The sequence below is a fragment of the Carcharhinus amblyrhynchos genome, chromosome 4 (assembly GCF_965287045.1).
Source record: "Carcharhinus amblyrhynchos chromosome 4, sCarAmb.v2.hapA, whole genome shotgun sequence".
Classification (NCBI taxonomy): Eukaryota; Metazoa; Chordata; class Chondrichthyes; order Carcharhiniformes; family Carcharhinidae; genus Carcharhinus; species Carcharhinus amblyrhynchos.
Window position 1 is genome coordinate 91,736,824 of NC_137327.1, and position 20,695 is coordinate 91,757,518.

The 20,695-nt window shown below is 38.9% G+C and overlaps 1 protein-coding gene across 5 annotated transcripts in view; it reads right to left on the reverse strand.

Annotated features, from left to right (window-relative positions):
* Nucleotides 1-20,695, reverse strand: part of LOC145342191 (UDP-N-acetylglucosamine--peptide N-acetylglucosaminyltransferase 110 kDa subunit) — a 71,529-nt gene that overhangs the window by 38,601 nt on the left and 12,233 nt on the right. For 3 of the 5 annotated variants that reach the window (XM_080187535.1, XM_080187534.1, XM_080187533.1), the window contains exons 4-11: nt 18,141-18,209; nt 14,755-14,871; nt 10,513-10,592; nt 3,872-4,067; nt 3,356-3,496; nt 2,546-2,646; nt 638-791; nt 324-425 (exon numbers count right to left, since the gene is read on the reverse strand). In XM_080187535.1, coding sequence (XP_080043661.1) covers nt 324-425; nt 638-791; nt 2,546-2,646; nt 3,356-3,496; nt 3,872-4,067; nt 10,513-10,592; nt 14,755-14,871; nt 18,141-18,209 — 960 coding nt within the window. Of the gene's footprint in view, nt 1-323; nt 426-637; nt 792-2,545; nt 2,647-3,355; nt 3,497-3,871; nt 4,068-10,512; nt 10,593-14,754; nt 14,872-16,288; nt 18,116-18,140; nt 18,210-20,695 lie in introns of those variants that run through there. The other 2 variants (XM_080187537.1, XM_080187536.1) reach the window with 2 other exon arrangements.

The following is a 20,695-nucleotide window of genomic DNA, read 5'->3' on the forward strand; positions in this document are numbered from 1 at the left end:
AGGACCAGAAAGATATGTTGATGACGTTGAAGTGGTGGGAAGAGGTTCATGTGGAAAATACTTCATGGACCCACTGTCAAAATGGTCTGTTTCTGTGCTGAAAATACAATGCATCTTTTGCATAACCAAACAGAATGAAGCAGTGCAAAACACTGTACGTTTACGCCCTAAAACTGTAATCAGGAAAATAAATAATTCCAGCAGCAAGTGTCACCTAGAGACGTTCTGTTTCATGCAAGATATGTTAATATGAGCTCTATGAAAAACTAAACTCATCATTGCTAGTGTAAATAAATGCAACCAATTCATGGGATATCAGTTACCTGCAAGCAATGTGCCAGATTACAATAGGCATCTGGGAAGTCTGGTTTTAGCTTCAAGGCAGTTCTGTAAGAAGCAATGGCTTCTGGAATATTTCCCGAATCCTGTAACAGAAAATGATATTTGTGTTTTAAATTCCAGCAGGATTAAATGAATAATCACTAAGATTTATATATCTATACTTACTTAAAAACTGACATGAATTGCATACTTAAATCCACATGACTTGCTTGTAAATTAGAGAAATCACTTCCCCAATGTACAGATTAGGTCAGAATAAAATGTTTTTTTTCAATCTTTAAACACTAGTCCTTACCTTGTGGATTGAGGCTAGGTTGCTGTGAGCATCAGCAAATGCAGGATTTATCTGAATTGCTCTTGTGTAGCACTGCAAAGCACCCTGCACATCTTGCATTTCTTTGAGTGTGTTCCCCATGTTTGAGTAGGCATCAGCAAAGGTTGGACTAATTCTGTCAAAGTAAAGATAACAATCATATACATCAGTCAGGATGTGAACAGCAGTCACCCTACAAGTCAGCCCAAAGCATGCTTCCAATGACATAAAAGAACTAGGGAAAATTTGAAATAAGACAAACTATTAAAACAAAATACATCAGCCCAAGAATACATGGTGCTTTCAAACAAGAATTGTCCAGTTTCTGAGATAAATTCTCTACATTCAGAACAAAACCTTAAAAGCTGTCAAATAGCTAATTTCCTGCCACAAAGCTGCTTCTGATATAAGAACAGCAAGCATCTCACTCGTGTCGTTGAATGCCCCAGCACATCATCAATGCGTGCATTCATGCAGCCAAAAACGGTGATAAGTAAATTAAGTTTTATAAATTTTATCTGGCCCAACAATATTCCACAATACCTGAATCAAAACAGTGATGAACCAGAGATGGAAGATTCTTCACTAACCAACGAATCACACCCATTAGTTACATTTTTACATTATTAGTATCTATCTTAGCAAGACTAATACTTTTCTATATGCTGTATCTTAGAAAATGACTTTAAGATTATTAGGCACATGCTGCTGGTGTACAGGTCTATCTCACCAGGGTTCTCTATGGTCACTGAATTATCAGATTGTTTATCCAATATCTTGTACTGAACACGCAGGAATTATAGGGATGCTTGAAGCCACTTCAGGCATCTACTTCAACTCCATTCCCGAGCAATAGCCTGAGATAAAGCCATTCTGTTTGCAACCTTGGTGGCATATTTAATCGCAAGATGAGCTTCCAAACTTGTACTCATGCCATTACTAAGACCACCTCTGCAATATCATCCTCTTGCCACCTCTATATCATCACCTAACTTCACTACTTCAGCTCATCCACTGCTGAAACTATTACATCTTTGTTATCTCTACAATTGATTATTCCAATTGAAATTCATGGCTTGTCTCCCACACCGTACCCTTCATATCATAAACCTAAAGTTGACCAAAACTCTGCTACCAGGGTGAAACTTGCAATAAGTCCTGTCCTCCTTTCATCCCTGCACTCACTGACCTACACTTGCTCCTGGTCAAGCAACATTTTGATTTAAAATTCCCATGATTGTTTTCAAATCCACCCTTGGCTTGCACTAATTCTGGCTTCCAGTGCATTCCCAATTATAATCACTCCACCATGCCTTAGTCCAAGCTGTGGAACTGCCTCCCTACAGCACTTTGCCTCTCCATCTGGCTTTGCTTCTTCAAGACCATCTTAAAATCTACGTCTTTGACCAAGCTTTTGATAACTGAATGAATATCTCCTGATGTGGTTTGATCCCATACTTTGTCTTATGATGCTCCTATGTAACACCTTGGGACATTTCATTATGTTCAAGGTGCTTCAGAGATACAAGTTATTATCTTCAGGTTCAATTCTAAAGCAAATAACCTAGCGGTTTCCATACTCAAGTAATGATGCCAAATACCTCTCCTGCAGCAAATTAATGTTACAAGGGACTCCCCCAGTGCAGTTCCCTTTATTGGAAATGTGTACTTGATCACCTTGCCATTGTTCCTTCTGCCACCAAATGCTATATATGTTGGTTGAAAGTTCACCAGTGAATTGCAACTAGCTCAACACAATATTCTTGTAGTTATTAAAACTGAAACTATAACGAAAAAGTTAAACTTTGATGCAAATCAGCTGATTGTTAGAATAGAAGCAACATTTGATGCATTAAGCAAGGCATCTCAAACAAGCAAATGGACAGTTACCTGATCGCTTCTTTATAGTGCATTAATGCCTCCTGTAGTTTTCCCTGCTGCTGCAGCACACTGGCCAGGTTTGAATGGGCAGCTGCAAATTCTGGAAACACCTAAAACAAAAAAAAGACTTATGACTTGGTTTTCACTTAAATATTTTTCAATATCCTATTAATTATAAACAGATGCAAATCAGCAAGAAGTAAAAACTTAAGGACAAATTTTTCAGACTGTTGAAATATCTGGGGTGAAAACATGCAATATACCTGAAAATCAACATTCCCCAGAAGTCCAAAACAAGATTTTATAAAATAATCTGCATTTTCAACCATTCCACCCTACACTTTGAAGGGGATGAGGCTTCAGGGAGATAGTTCCCTTGCAATGAATCAATTGGCACATGATTCATATGACCAAACCAGACATGAATAGGGCCTAGTGCTCAGTTTCTGTGGCTATTGTTAAGTCTCAGTCAGGATGGTACATGGGTTGCTCCAATTCTTCCAAGTTAACTGAATTAGGCTTGAATCCCAGCTGGTTATTCCATTGGAGGATTTATGTGAACGTTAAATGAGGCCAAGGCTGCGTGTCACGAACTGCCAAAACCGGATGGCTCTCAATCTGACCTCACGTACAAATAATTCCTACATTGGTTTACCATTAAGTGCCCAGTGTCAGTCAAAATGTAATCAGTACATAAACCTCTGGATTATGTAAACACAAAACCATTTATTGAATTTCTTTGAAGTCAATATCATTTTTATGGCATTTTTAGTGCAAGACAGGTACCTAGCTACAGGACTATTTTCATTGCCAACTCACTTCTAGAGCTTTTCGATACAGTCGTACGGCCTCCTCAATGTTTCCCTGTTCCCTTTTGATATTAGCCAAGTTGTTGAGAGAATCTGCATGTGTAGGACAGAGACGCAGCGCTGTGTTGTAGCATTCTTCTGCTTCAGCAACCTATCAGGGAAAGAATGCTCAGGTCAGTAACTGTTTAATACCCAAGCAGACACTTTTCAGCACATAAAAAGCAGAAGCAATGGTTTGTGTGGACCAAAGGGTTGCTTCTCTATACACTGATTCACTTTGCCACTTTATAATTTACATTTCTTTTCCTAGTAATTCCTGGTAGTTTCCCGGTAATTGGTGTTCTCTCTGCAACACCAAGTTATATCTGTATCCTAATTCACCTCACTCTTCATACAAATGGCAGGAAGAGTCATTCCTGTTCAATAAGGAACATGGTATACTTTTAAAATTACAAACTCAGAAGTTAAAAATAGTTTATATACAAATACATATCCTGCAACACTGTCAACTCCAGCAAATGCTTACATTTCCCTTCTCCTTTAGTGCATTAGCCAGGTTACAGTAGGCATCTGGAAAGTGAGGCTGCAATTCAATGGCTCTTCTGTATGTGTCAATAGCCAAATCAATCAGTCCTTGTTCGTAATAGACACAAGCTAGGTTTCCATGAACAACTGCATGATTAGGACTCAGACTCAAAGCACGCAAATATGCAGCCACAGCCCTAGGGAAATGGAAAAAATTGTGTGAGCAACAGAAAGAATATAATTAACAGTCAACCTGCTTTACAATTTAAATATTCTAATGATGTTTCAGCATTGCTCAGTGAAATGAGTGGAGGGCATACATTGTAGAATGTTAATGTGATGAGTGAAGCAAAATAATGAATAACGTATTATGCAAGAAGCAGAAAATTAAGCTTGATATATTTTCTTCAGTATATCTGACCCATCCAATACCTGGATTTCTTTCCCACTAGCTAAGAGATTTCTCTACAGGATTGAATTCTCTGGGGTTACAGCAGAGGTCTGTGCAGATTCTTCGTAAGAACAATTCACCAAGCATCACTCCTCCATCTTTTCATTGCAGCACAGCAAATTCTTTTCAGATAATAATCTAAATGGATTTCTTCAGGTCACAGTTTCTTTTGCCAACTACCCTCAATTTGTGCCTTCTGCTTCTATCAATGAGACCACTACCTTGCCAATTACTTTGTTCAATCCCCTCTCATTTCGAATACCTAACAAATCTCCCACTCTTTTCCAAGAACGGTCTCAGTTTCTGCAATCCACCTGTGTAATAGAAGTTCTTCAACCTTGGAACCACCCACAAGAATCTTTTCCACAACTACTCTAATGCCTTCACATCTTTCTTGGGATGGAAGATGCCCTTAACTGTATGCAATACTCCAGCTGAGACACACCAGTGTTTTATAAACATTGATCATTACTATTTTGATTTTATACTCAGTCATCTGGAATGAGAACTGGCTCATTCCAACCTAAGGAAGCACAGTGACAGTGGCTAGCACTGCTGTCTCACAGCACCAAGGGCCTGGGCTCAATTCCAGCATTGGATGACTGCATGTGAGGACTCTGCATGTTCTCAGTGTTTCTGGTTTCCTCCCACAGTCCAAAGATGGATTGACCATGCTAAATGCACAGGGTTACGGGGACCCGGCAGAGGAGGGGGAGTGGGCTTAGGTAAGATTCTCTTTCTAAGACTTGGTGCAAACTTGATAGGCCGAATAGCTTCCTTCTGCACTATAGGGATTCTATGGTTCCATAGCCCACAGAACATAAGTAGTAATGTGGATTTGGGTCTGTTTGAGGATTGGTCACTAGTGGTAGTCAGTAGAAACAGGAGTTAAGACCACTTCTCTTCACTATTTTTAGAAGTGATCTGATGCAGGTGCTGGGGCCGTGATTTGCAATAAGATGATCTGTTTGAGCTTTAGAACTGCAGATGGTGCTTGACTATTTCAGGTAAACGTTAATGTACAGGAGAATGGGCTCATGACTGGCGAACCATGCACAGCTTGGACAACAACGTTGCACATGTGCACATCATCATTTACTGTTCAGGTAAAAGCATTAAAGATGGAGAGAGTAGGATTTGGGCATTCTACCACATGTCTTTAAAACTACATGAATAATGTGATACATTAATGTGCGCAAATAGTTTTTTTTAAAGACATGGGCAACTGAGTATAAGACACAACCTATTATTTTGTCTTCTTCAGTTAAGAAATGCATGATACACTGTTTGAGGTGCTGTCTCTCAACACATTCCAGGCTAAGCTAGCTGACCAAAACATACAACAAATGGGTTGAAGGCCAGAATCAAGACGCCTTAAAATATTTTTCTCTGCTCCCAATGGTAACAACGCTGCCACTCAGCAGCACACAAGAAAATAACGTAAAACATGGAGTTGAAACTACAAAGGAGCAGTGACAAAGTAATATCTTCAAGTGCCATTCCCACTTATTGATCCTCAGTGTGCACTTTACTCAGGAGAAGATGGTGGTGTGGTGATAAAGTCACTGAGCTGGTAATCCTGAGGTCCAGGCTAATGCTCCCTGGACATGGGCTCAAATTCCATCATGGTAGCTGGTGAAATTTAAATTCAATTAATCAAATCTGAACTTGAAAAATTTTAGTAATGGTGACCATGACAACTATCAATCACGTCATTTTTAACTAGTCTAGCCCAACCAGACCCACAGCCTAAGCAAGCCACTCAGTTTGGGGCAATTAGGGATGAGCAACAAACACTAACCATGCCTGTGAGGCCCGTTTCTCATGAAATAATAAATGAAAATGAGCAGATCTTAGGGTCAAATCCCACTCCAGAAACTGAGCACAAAAAAAAAATCAAGACTGACACGACACAATACCGAGGGAGTGCTGCACTATTAGAGGTGCTGTTTTTGTATTGAGACATCATAAAAACATTATCGGGTCATTATCACTTTGCTGTTTGCGGAAGCTTGTCATGTGTGACTTGACTACCATGTTTCCTAAATTACAATACTGATGATACTTCAAAAGTACAGAATCAGTTATAGCTTTGAAACTTATGCTGCTCAAGAAAATCAAGTGTTTCTTTTAAACTAAAATTTAATTTGGATGTGGAATGATATCACACCAAAGTCTCTTAAACCAAATCTTGTTTGGGACACAGTGGTTAGCACCGCAGCCTCAGAACGCTGGATTCCGGTCTGATTCCCGGCTTGGGTCACAGTCTGTGTGGAATTTGCACATTCTCCCTGTATCTGCATGGGTTTCCTCCCACAGTCCACAAGATGTGCTGTTTAGGTGCACTGACCCGCACAGGTGCCGGAATATGACGACTAGGGGAATTTCACAATGACTTCATTGCAGTGTTAATGTAAGCCTTATGACTAATAAACAAACTTTAATGAATAAAACTAATAAAAGAACAAATAATTCCAAAGATAAATATAATCACATTATTATAAAAGTAACTTAATATTTTCACGTTTTTGTGTCAAACCTTACTTTGGACATTCAACATTTAATGATAAAACACTTTACGCAACTGGTTTTAACAGTTACTGCTGCTCAACAATTTTTCTTTTCTGTTTGATCAGAATTGTTTCTATTATAATATTCATATTTGTCGTTTTCTAGCCACTGAATTCAATCTAAATTGTACATTTCCTCATTTTCAATTTTCTACCATTTTGCTTTCATCGAATCAAAGTAGGATGGCAAAATCCATGAACAAGTGCATTCTAAATTTTTTTTGTGTACATGCACCTGTCCTGGAGTACACATATAAATTGTTCATCATTTTTCCTTCATTTCAATGATTTCTCCTTCCCTCTACTTCGGTCATTTTTTATTTTGCTTATTCACCCCACTCCTTTCTTCCATTTCCTTCTTCAGATTTTTTCTTCCCTCTAGTCTCTGTCCACTTTCCATTACTGTATCCCCTCCCTGTATTTCCTATTTTTGTTTCTTTTCCCTTGGTATTAAAAAGGAGAGAAAGGAACGAGAGAGGAACAAAGAGAACAAGATGGTAGTCAGTAGGGGATAATGAGGTTCCCTGTTTATTTCCATTTACAGTGTTTAGGAATTGTTAGCAAGAGCAGTATCTATTGATTTCAAGGGCATAATGATGAGACATCTTCTTGAAGACAAACGAACGATGTGATGGATCTTTTCAGAGGGCAGTTAAGAGTCCACCACATTGCTGAGGATCTGAAGTCACATTTTGGACAGGCCAAGTATGGAGCAACGAACTTCCACCCATATTGGACATTAGTTAAATAAATTTGCTAAGTTTCATTCCAAATTCATTTAATTAACCAATTTTACATTCTCAAACTGTCGTGGAGGATTTGTACTAGTTTCTCTATGTCATTGGTTCGGGTCTCTGGAGTACCAGACAAGTATCACAAGCATTTTGCTATCATACCTGGCACCTAACGCAGCTTCCGGATGTGTAGATCATGTTCAAAGCTGAATCTGTGGTCCAACATCAAACTACTAACTGTTTTAATTATGGACTAGAATTTGTAAGTTGCATAACTAATATGTGTTTTTAAGGACAGGATGAAACCAAGCTGACCAGCAAGTAACATTTACATGCCTGATGCAGTTATTCTAATAGTGAATCATAAGTGAAGCAGGATGAAGGGTGTTATATATTTAAGTGGTTGCATGACTGCTTCAAGAACTAGTCACATGATTTGATCATGACATCATTGGTGTTTCACAGGCTCCTATTTAATTTGATTTTCTACTCGATACAGACAAGAGCTCTTACAATAAACCTTGTTGTTTTGAATCTATGCACAGAAACTACACCTTTTTCTTTTTGTTGAAAGCTTACAACCCCTAACAATTAGGGCATTACAATGAGAAAATAGGTAATGTGTCAGGATTTTGTTTCATCGAGAACATGAAGAAAAGATCCTGAGCAGAAAAAAAAATGAGAAAAAATACAAATTTTAAAAAGCTGGGAAAATTAATAAACAGGCTTAAAGATTGAAGTGCCAATATAGGAAGACCAAGCCAAAATAAAAATCAAGTTTTTACAGAGAATATAATCAGGTAGACCTCTTTAAGCTGCAGGGTCTGTGCACATACTGCACTGTGTTGTGACAGAGCAGGAAGCTCACTATGCAGTTGAAAAGGGATGGAAGCAGTGTAGTTTTAAGAGGATTTCCTTCCAATCAGACATGGGTGTAATTCCAGTCAGTATCTGGCATATTTGAAAAGGGATGCTGAATGGCTAGGGCTGTTTGAAAAAAAATACATCAAGTTGATGGTCTCTAGGGTGAAAAGAGGAATACTGTGAAGACAGAAAAAAAAATACCAAGCAGTCACCAATTGCCAGCACCTGCAAGAGAAATGGCAGGTCAATTAGGTGCTATGGGCCCTTTCAAGAACAAATTGAATCATGGAGTGGTTTCAGTTCTTTCTACAAGCAAATACGTTTTCAAACAAAATGCTCGTACCACCTTCTGTCAGTACAGTAGGAAGCAAAACCTTCAATTTACTCCAGAGCTTGGTTCTGCCAGCAAAGCCAGGTACCAAAACTTACAACGACTTGACAGAGATCCTTGAAGTGCATTATTCTCCAAAGCCACTCATAGTGGTTCAAGTTCCACCAAAGAAATCAAGTTGAAGGAAAAATTTGTGGCAATCTTAAAAGCAACATTGCTTGATGAGTCATTAGAAAATACTCTTCAAGTTTGTCTAGTTTGTGAACTCCAAAATGAAGCTATATAGAAGACTGCTTACTGGACATACTTTGACTTTAAAGACAGTGGTAAAAATTGTAGTGTCGATGGAACTGGCTGCTAAAGAGGCTTGACAATTTGTTGCAGGAATTAAGATCCACAAATTGGGAACTGCCCATAAGACATCAAAACAACAACAGATGTGTCACAGATGTGCCAATTGGCCATTCAGCAAATGAATGCTACAGCAAGGACAGTCAATGCAAGAATTGTGGCAAAATAGATCACACTACAAAAGCTTTTCGGGCTGGATCAGCTTCCCCCAAGAAGAATATTCATAAGAATCTGGGTACCTTCGAGCAGAAGAGCAACATGGAAGAAAAGAATTGCAAATGCAAAATAGGACGAATAGCTCTAACTAAACACCTTATCTATACAGGAGAATCATTTTGATTCTGGGTGATGCCAAGGTTACGTGGACAACCTATTAGGATGGAGGATAATATTGGTGCTGCTGTAATCTTTAATTCCTTAAACTGCATACCAGCAAAAGTTAAAGCATTTTCCTTTAAAACCAGCTAATGTGATTTTAAAGACACATCAGTATTTAAATTAAGAACATTTACTATTAATACTTAGCATTCCCAATAAAGTAATAAATCACTTTCTGATAAAAAGTTGCATTGATGCAGAGCCAATTGCTGAAGTGCATGCAAATCATTTCCATATCACCTATCATGTTATGTGATAGGATGTTACTAGAATACAGTCATGCCCAAGACCAAGAGAAGACTGCACCTGCTTCAGCAGCCATTGCGAGTGCACATATGTAACTGCCCAGTGCCTAAGCAGTCAGGAGTTAGTATTAATGAATAATAACTGACATCCTCCCCCATCACAACATTATTTATAGATGTCAGCTGGTATTTCAGATCAATCTGTTGTACAAAAACAACAGCTGTTGCCATAGGACATTGAGGTGCAATGTTATGACCCAACTTTGTTTATTAGTGTCACAAGTAAACACTGCAATGAAGTTACTGTGAAAATCGAGTTGCCACATTTCTAGTGCCTGTTTGGGTACACTGAGGGAGAATTTAGCATCACCAATGCACCTAGTCAGCGCGTCTTTGGACTGTGGGAGGAAACCAGAGCACCCAGAGAAAAGCCATGCAGATGCGGAGAGAATGTGCAAACTCCCCAGAGAGGCCCAAGTTGAATTGAACCCAGGTCTCTGGCACTGTGAGGCAGCAGTGTTAACCACTGTGCCGCGGTACCATTCAGACAAGAAAAGCAGAGCAGCACAACAATCAAGTCCAAAAGGGTCAGTCGTGATATGCACGAATCTGAAAAGCGCCCCAAGGCAATACCATGAATAGCCACTTAGAAAATATATGGGTTGGCCACCCCACCACAATCTTAAGGTTATAAGAATTTAAATTATTTTTCACTCACCTGTCAAAAATGCGAGCCTCCTTTAGAACGTTTCCCAAGTTGATGTAAGCATCCAAGAAATTGGGATCCAAGGTAACAGCCTGAAATTCAGTTATAATTCATCATAAAGTTAAATTAATAAAGGATGTTATATTCCCATTTATCTTGGAACAAAATATTTGAATGCTTTCACCATGGATGTTTTGTAAAATTGATGGTCAAAGTTTGAAAATATTTATGTAGAAACAAAACAAAGATTCTCATAGGTAGCACACGAGAAACTGCACAAGACTGACAACATATTCTTCCACAACAGAATTTCACTTTCAAGGTTCTTTTGAAATCCAACTGTCCTCTTTAAATTTGAGATAAGCTTTTGATGTTTGCAATTTTTCCTGGGACAAATTAAAACCATGAAGTAAAAAACAAAATCAAACAAATTTCAGTTATAACACCAATTAATAAAACTTTCTGCGATATTGATGAAGCAGGAGCAGAACAGCAAACTTACTTAAAACAACCCATGAACCAATAGGTGCATGGCTCATGGAAATCCCCTTCATCCAAGCAAGATGCATCAAACCATCATTGAGTTAATCACTCTAAGGGTAAACATCCCTCATAGCAATTTCATCCGAGCCTTAAAACTGTGATGGAAGCAAGATTCATTGGTGATTGTATTTGTACCCGAACGTGCATCGAAGTGTGGCAACTAGGGGAATTTCACAGTAACTTCATTAGTGTTAATGTAAGCCTTACTTGTGATTAATAAGTAAGTGAACAGTGTGATACTGAGCAAGTCTCTCAATCATCCCCTGATCTGTGCTGTGCCAGTGCCTATGATGAGATAAACTGACATAGAATCAACAACTAATTTAGTGGCATTAACACTGGGGAATGAAGCAAGAATAAAAAGTAATAGCATTTTTAAACACTGAAATTTTACAGTATATATGGAAAACAGATATGGACCTTGGAATGGGGAGATAAGGATTTTTTTTATTTAAAGGAGGCAGGCACAGAAAGTTCCAAGACATAGAAACAAAATGATAAAAGTCGCTGTTACCAACCAGTGGATAAAAGGAAAGAAGGAATGCACAAGAGGTTGACATCGGACGGAAGAGTCTGGTTAAATTAATATGAACATAGAAAGAGATTGCAGAGATACGTGGAAATAAAGCTATTCAGGCAAAGATTTGAAACCTGACAAATGGGGTTGAGGTGCTTCTGCATGGTTGCAACAAATGAATGATAGAACATAGAACACAACAGCGCAGAACAGGCCCTTCGGCCCACGATGTTGCGCCGACCAGTTACAAAAACAATGACCCACTAGCCTATACCAATCCCTTTTCGTCCATAAACCTATCCAGAGATCTCTTAAACGCCCCCAAACTAGACGCATTTACAACCGCAGCAGGCAGGGCATTCCAATCCCTCACCACCCGCTGGGTAAAGAACCTACCCCTGACATCCGTCCTGTAGCTACCCCCCCTTAATTTAAAGCCATGCCCCCTCGTGCTAGCTTTCTCCATCCGAGGAAAAAGGCTATCACTATCCACCCTATCTAAACCTCTAATCATCTTATATGTTTCAATAAGATCCCCTCTTAGCCGCCTTCTTTCCAACGAAAACAACCCTAAATCCCTCAGTCTCTCCTCATAGGACCTCCCCACCATACCAGGCAACATCCTAGTAAACCTCCTCTGCACCCTCTCCAACGCCTCCACATCCTTCTTGTAATGCGGGGACCAGAACTGCACACAGTACTCCAAGTGCGGCCGCACTAGAGTAGTGTACAGTTGCAACATTACACTGCGACTCCTAAATTCAATCCCCCTACCAATAAACGCCAAGACACCGTACGCCTTCTTAACAACAAATAGGATGGCAAATAGGGTTTAGTGGAGGACAACTGAAGAGAGTGAATAGTCAAGCACTGGACTCCTGACTGATACCAACTAAATCCCCTAGGGGTACGTATTATTGGATTCGGCCTTAACTTCACCTATTGCCAAATAGCCTGCTAACACTCAATTCCGGTGATTACCCTTAGAAAAGAACAAAAACATTTTTCCCCCAGATCCCAGGATGAATGGTAACTGCATATTTTTCAAAGCTTAAAAACACCAAAATTGGACTTTATAACATTTAATAAAATCAACATTTTTCCTATTGAAGCACAACATCGAAGTAACTGAATTTTATGATAACCTGGCTGTTTTCCCTCCCATTCTGTTGCTGACTCACGTTTTCAAGTCTTTGAATTTAATTTCACAACTTTACATGGAAAAATTTGATGACAAAGCCTACGGGCTCTTCTCCAATACCACAATTACTATAATTCTGTATTTTATAGAAAGATGAAGCAATAGATAACCAAATACAATTTACTGATCCAACGTACAGAAAGTCCTCTTACAGTTAACTGCAAAACAATTGACATCCTTCACCAACTGGCATCCTGGACTATAACTACCATCACAGATTTTAATAATTCAATACTCTAAAAAAAGAGAATGCTGAGTATTTTTCTACATACCACACCATACTAATTAAACTGTGGAGCACCGGAAACCTATCCCAGTAACAACCCCGTGCTTTAGTTTAGAAATCATCAGGGTTAGATCACAGGCTACCAATTCTGTAGCAGAAAGTTTTTATTAAAACCTGCTAACATTACAAGACTGACAAAACAATGAACAAAAGTCAATTCACAGTGGGCATCATGATGCAAATCTTATACCTGAAATTACATCTTTATTGCACAAAAACATTACAAATTTATTCAAGTCCTAAAGCTCAAACCTAAAATTAATCAAACAACATTGTCATCCATATACTCTCCTAAAAACACAATAAAATCCTATATGGTGGACAGAAAAGGACGTCATGGTACGTAATTTGAATTTGCAACCATACTTTAACCGCTAAGCAGAGGCCAATTATTTCCCACAGTGACAGAAAATGAGGGGAAGTTAGCCTCAGGTAAGATTTATAGTACCAATATACAGCTGGCTATCAAACTTAATGTGGGAGAGGCGAGGCAGGCGCATATGTAGCTGAAAATTAACAATTTTTAAAATTTTCATTATTAATTAACCAAGTTCAGAATGGTGCAAACAAAAGTTAGCACCTAGAATGGTCTTCTGGGATATAAGAAACTTATTTTATTCAAACATAAGCACTGGATATTGTGATAGAGATTGTAGACTTCTATGGAAGAATAAGCTATATGTCAAAATGACCTACTCAGCTGTACTTTTAAAGATCAAAACATATTCAATATAAACAAATTCTTACAGCATTGTGACACACCAAAAGACATGGTTACTGTGGAAGGGAGTTCAGAGTTAGCTAGCAGATCCACAGGCATATTTTTAGTAATAGCTGAGGGGGAAAAGGTTGAGATGATTTTTACCTAACAAGATAACGTTAACAGTTTGCTCATGTGGATATGATAACAGTATTAACATAAAAATGATTTTTAATATTAAATACCTATATTGGCATATTAAATAATGTATTTTGATGTAGTGTATATTTGTTCACTTCAATCAAAATGTGAACACTGCAGAGATGACGGTAGAAGTTCAAAAGTTTAATAGCTAAATACATTAATCAGCAGAATATACAATATAGTATGAGAGCCTCAGGACAGTTTTTGAAACACTAAGTGTCCAAACCCTGTCATTTCTTGGATCCAGAAAGGACACAGATTGTTTTGGCAGTATGCCTAAGGAAATGGTATTTGGGTAGAACCATCCTTAGTTAAATAGCATCAAGGAAACTAGTCTTCCCAGAGGGAAGAGATCCGGTTTTTGGAGGAACAAGTAAAATATTATGTCAAGTAGCACATTACAATTGGCTGAGGTAATCTGTCATGTTTTGGACTGACACGTTAACATGAAATGAAACTGAATTTAAGCTAATTAGCAGGACTATTTTGGATAAGCAAAAGGTGTAACTGTATTGTACTTTAGCTCGGTGCCTCAGATCTTTGGAGACTGACCTAGAGCTATTCAACAATCTGAAGGCCTCCCATGGCCATAGGTTAATGTTCAGTCTGTCTTGTATGATTTTTCATGCTTTTAAATAAGTTTTAGTGACGTCTTAAACAGAGCTTTGCCTTTGCGAGTTTAATCTTTAAGTTTTAGGTTTTTAAGCAAATCAGGCCACCAAAGAATCGCCCAGTGCAGTTATCCATCATATTTTCCTCAGAAGGAATATTTGAGTGTGTTGTGGGAAAGATTGGCCACTTACCTTTTCGAAGTGATGGATAGCTAGCCAGATCTCTCCCTGAGCATTAAACACACATCCGAGGTTGCTCCAGGCAACAGCAAAGTTTGGCTGAGTTTCAATCGCTTTCAGGTAACAAGCCTTAATTAGTTTTAATTGAAACAAGAGAGGGAACCAGGAAGAAGGGATGGGAGATTTGTAACAAAGATTGAAAGGAGGGAAAAGAAAACTTAATTAGAGCTCATTCTCATACCAGGCAAAAGTGAACCTGCAGCAAAGGCTAGCGCTGAATTCGCTCGCTGGCCCCATGAGAGCATGCGCAAAAAACCTCAACCCACTTGCAGCTAGCCATTTTTCAGTTATGAAATGTGGAACAATGTTTCCCTCCTCCATTTCAACTTTCTCCATTATCAGGCATTTAAAAACAAGATAATTTTAAGCACTGCCCACAGCAGAACCTATCAACTTGTCTAAAGAGTTTTGCAGCAGTTTTGTTAGCAGAGATTACATCCTTTTCCTCTACAAATTTTATTTGTGATCTGACCGGCTTAAGTTTTATAGAACATGCAATTGAGTATACCAAGGGTATTAAAAGATTCTGATCACACATTAACAACTGCCTGTGAGGTTCTGAAAATGGGTTTTTATTAGTTGTAAGGAGATATTGCAGAGCAGAATGCACAACCTCAAATGACAGTGCTGGATGCGGATAAAGGTCCCTGTAACGCAAAGCGCTATTGCCAATGCGCCATGCACGGCTCTGCAACATGTTGCAGCGGCGGCACCAGCAGTTCGCAGGCGCAGATTTTAAAAAAAGATTAAAAAATAAAATCGCAATAGAGCGCACGCTTGCGCAGATGCAAAACTGCAGAGTAGTAAATCACCAGCTGAAATATATACCACAGGTAGTCCGCAGCACTCTGTACCTCAGGCACAGCAAAGGAATCACTAGAGATGCAGGTGCTAAAGTGCCCAGGCTGTGAATTGATTACATAATGCCAATTCCATTGTACCCAAGAAGAAATAAAACATTAAAGCCAAATATCAAAACTAAAAATCACAATTTCAATCAAAAAGATTAAAACTAGAGAATTCACAAAGAAATTAAAAGCATCACTACAACATTGGGGCATCTGCGAAACGTGATGCTGCAGACATTACTTATTTGACACCAGTCAGAATTAACTGGCACCGGTGACAACCTGGGCATTTCACTCAGAACTGTCTAAGGTAGACACTCAGCCAGCCATCTACTGAATAACGCTGGCGCACGCAGGCGCATCGCCGCGCAGCCTATGCGTCACTGCAGGCTCACAGCGCATGATCAGTAGAGCAGAATGCTGCAAACCAAACAAAGAGGAAAGAAATTAACAAAATCAGTAGTTAGAAGCTTTACTGGTACTTTGTAGAGCTATTGCCAATTTTACTTTTTAACTAATTTTGTCTAAGACAGTGGCTACTACTTTAAAAACATGTATCAAGTTGAACAATTTTTTCTTCCAAATTACAGTTTTTCCCATTTTAAAAAGTAAATATAAATACTTATTTATTTAGATACTTTTTTGGAAGCCACGAGACAGAAGAACTCAGGCATGGAGGCAAATTGTTTGTGGCAGTGCTACAAACCCGTTACCATTATTTCATCTCATTTTCAGGGTAGTCGATGATGGGAAGAGCAGACGGTGTCACCCCTAGATCCTGGCCTCGAGCTCCGGTCAGCGAGGCACCTACAGGGGAGAGCTTTCACCCGCCTGAAAACTTCTATGTATAATATCAATCATGAAAACGAAAAAGACAAATAAGAAAGACAAAATAGTTAGTAAAGAGTCCAACAACATATTCCTGGATTTGTTCTAAAATGCAATCTTCTGAAAAAAAAATAGACAATTTCATATTTGTATTCCAAAGCAGTTAATGTGTTTAGCTTCAGTTCATGCAAAGTGCTGTCACTGTCAGATGCAGTTGTACATGACATGTCTGGGCACCAATTTTGTTAAACAAAATTGAAGTCGGTGGTCTGCTCTGAAAGCTTCTAATCACCAAACTGAAAAAAGATACTGTAAACTTAAAGTGTTTCAGTTACACCTATCCACTTGGAGAGGTTGTAAATAAATTTTGCCTATCCAATTGGAAACACACCAAGGCACAAGTCTAGTGGCAAGGAAGAGTGGGGAGGACAGAAGGGATTTGGAGGGGGGAGGAGGGAGCAGTTATTCCTAGACCCCTGCCCCCCCGTGTGCCTGACAGCCTCAAATTCAAGGAAGAAAGGGCCTCCACACATTACAAGATAAAGTTTTAATTTATAACCCAGCTACACTGCAAATCTGCTGGTTTTGTCTTTTAAACGTACCGATCAGAGCTTTAAATGAAATCTCATTTTATACTTCATCGAACAAAACATCTAACTATCGCCTTCCACCGCTGAAATAAAGAAGTCAGCATCGAGGAGCAAGCGCAGTCTCACTTTATACAGATTGAAGCCGCAGTGGAATGCACTGAAAGTTAGCTCTCCATTCAACGGCCTGTGGGCTGAGGCACTATTTACCCCATTGATCTTTCACCACCCCACTTCCCTCCCTACAGCCACCCACATCCACCCCACATCCCACCCCATAAGCACACATACACAAAGTCAAATGGACAGCTACGCTGCGCAGACACTCCACTTTGCAAGCGCGCGGGACTCAGAATGTCAGGCGGAAGGACTCTGTACGAGGTCCCCTACTTCTTCCATTCTTTGCCCCTCAGTGGCTTTGCATAAGGTGGCTTTTAACTCTCCAAAAGGTTGTATTTATATGTATATATAAACATGTATATAAATACATATGTATATATCCATACATATACACTAAAATGATAATTTGAAGTATGAGTGATCAACACCACTTTAAATCCAGAACTAAACTACATCAAGAAGAAATTCAACTGCTAGAAGCCACCTTATTAACTGAGCAAATCTGGTATATCGGTTCATTTCTCAAGACTAAACCAGCACTGAAGAAGCAAAGCTACGATAACTCAAAATTTGGGATCTTGAATGTTGATGTTAAGTGTTACTAATGCAGCCTTTCTTCCCATTAATGTTGATGGTCTGTGTGAGGGGTGCACATGGTGAAAGCAGCTGGCATTTTGTCTCTAATAGAGACAGGATTAAAAGCAGAGGACTGCACTGGGTCGTACTGTTTCAGCCAATTTTAAGTGCCTTTACTTAACCGTAGGAGTCATATTTTCTTACTAGTTGTTCAGTCAGAATCCTCCGGTCATCTCTGGCGATGAGGTGTACAGTTGAGCATTTTCCATGGTTACTATCCAGTCACTGTAACTACCAGTCAGGATGATGAATTGCTATCATGATTATCTGTGAGAGTTTATCTTCACAGTATGATTTAATTAACAACAACAGCACTTACCTTGGCTTCTTCTAAGCGACCCAGGGCTTTAAGGAGGTTCCCCAGGTCACTGCGAACACAATACAAATCCTGCAAGAGAAAAACAATAGATTCATTCATCTTCATGAAATGTGGTATTGAAAGAGTTTTGTTTTCATTATAACTATGACCATAATCCTCCTATGAATCTCTACTGAATCATACTATTAATTTCCAAAGTTTCTACTCTTTCAGTCAATTTGCTACTAAAATGTGAACTCTTTCACCCAACTGTATCACTATGTCCACTGTTTGTAGCCAAACTATGTACAGTAACCTTAAAGTAAAGTAAAAAACAAGCTGTACTGAGGTTCTGGTTCCACTTTGCCTGACTACACCTTAACCATGAAGCTTTTCTCAGGTTTTCAGACAAGCAGCATTTGAAGATGTAACTAACGGACACATGGCAAGTTAGCCTGCTGAAAAATCACAGCAGACAATTCTGCACAACAATTTGTAAAATGAACAAATTAATAGCTAAACAAAACAAAAATTTAATTACTACATAAACAGTTACATAGATTATGAGCAGGTCTCTACTGGCACAGCTCATATTTGATTTTATCAACAGGAAATGTGTCTATGCTTTGTAGATAGCAGATTTAAATTAGCTAATCATGTTGACTTATTTTAATAGCACTAAGATTTTTGCTTCAATCAAATTTCAAGACTACACGATGTTTAGATTGACAACGAAAACAGTTTCTTTAAATTTCGAATTATAAATTGCTGTAATTACACTCTCCTATCAATGGGGTCAGGCTGCATCTTCACTAGTTATAGGATGCAATTACAACTGGAAAAGCTTACATAATTTCTAACGTTGACTTCAAATTAAGAATTGGATTAGGTCTGCATTCTGATCCAATTATCTCCCAGCTTCGAAAGCTGCTTCACTTACAAGTTTATATTTGTGGATTTGACTTAACGAAATGGAAGATCAATAAGCACTGACAATTTTAAAACACCACCTCTTCGATACTGCAACTCAAGCTCTGTTTCATTTAACCAATATGACTGTTTCACTTTCTCCTGTACTTAAATGGCATTCCTGCATGTTTTCTATTAAATTTGTAGTATTGCGCATGTGCATAGCTTAAAAAAGAGACTGTAGAAAAAAGGGTCAGTTTTTGAAATTGAATACTCATTATGGTACCTAAAGACCAATTGTACCTTCAGCAATTCTTCTAAATATTGCTGAAGAGTAATTACACACTATGGTCTTCTGTTTCTTTCTCAAATGACAACAAAGTTGAAATTTGTAGTCATGTGGAGTGCTAGAAATATTCAAATAAAAATTCTTATAGTTGAGAACGCCTAGATCCCTAAGGGAAGGATTTTCATTACATTGCAAGTAAGATTCAGGGAAGAAACCAACTCATACCAAATGGTTTCTCAGTTAAGATAAACATCTGTTTGCCCACTTGTCTTCGCCAAGACAGAATCTAACCATCATCTCTTGACATTCAATTGCATTACTATCATTGAAGCCCCGCATTATCAACATCCCGCGGGTTATCATTCACCTGAAACTTAACTGGATCTACCCATATAAATATTGGGGTCATAAATGCAGGTAAGAAGTTGAGAATTCTGTTGAGTAACTCACCTCTCAACTCCCCAAAGCCAGTCCACCATCTACAAAGCACAGATCAGGAGTGTGAAGGAATACTCTCCAACAATACTTGCTGCTCTGTCATGGATGGTATTGAGCTTTTTGCTCAATAGGCATCCATTCATCACCTTCAACATCTACTCCCTCCATGCACAGTGGCAACAGGAATACCATCAGCAACTCACGAACACTCCTTTAACAGTACCTTACAACCCACAATCTCTACCACCTAAGACAAGGACAGCAGATACTTGAGAACATCACCACTGCAAATGCCCTTCTGAGCCACACACCAGCTTGACTTGGAAATATAGTCACCATTCCTTCACATTTATTGGAAAACGGCGCTCCTAGAACTTTGTGCCAAACTGATTCGATATGTACCTACACCACATAGACTGCAGGGGGTTCAACATTGTCCATGTTTTGCTGCATATGGGCAGAGACTTATTCAATATTTGAGGAGTCATAAATGGCGTTGATTGTGCAGTGAACATCCCCACATCTAAATCCCCAGATGTTAGCATAGAGGATTTTACAAAGTCAACAGGATTGGACATGCAATTGCAGTGTCCAGGGCCTCAATCAATGCTGGGTGATCTGGGAACTTTCGTTTTTTGTTTAGGCTTTGTAACAGTTTGACACCATGAGGCATGCTAGGCCTTTTCAGATGTCATTTAAGAGTCACCCACACTGCAGTGAGTCTGGAATCACATGCAAGCCAGATCAGGCAAGAGAGTGGATTACTGAGCCAGTTGGGTTTTAAAGACTGAGAGTAATTGCATGTTTACAATTACTAAAAAAGTCTTCTAATTCCAGATTTAAATTAACTGAATTTAAATGATGGGATTCAAACAGTTCTCTCCAGACCATTAGGCACAGCCTCTGGATTACTAGTATAGTTCTTCACTGCCTCCAGCAG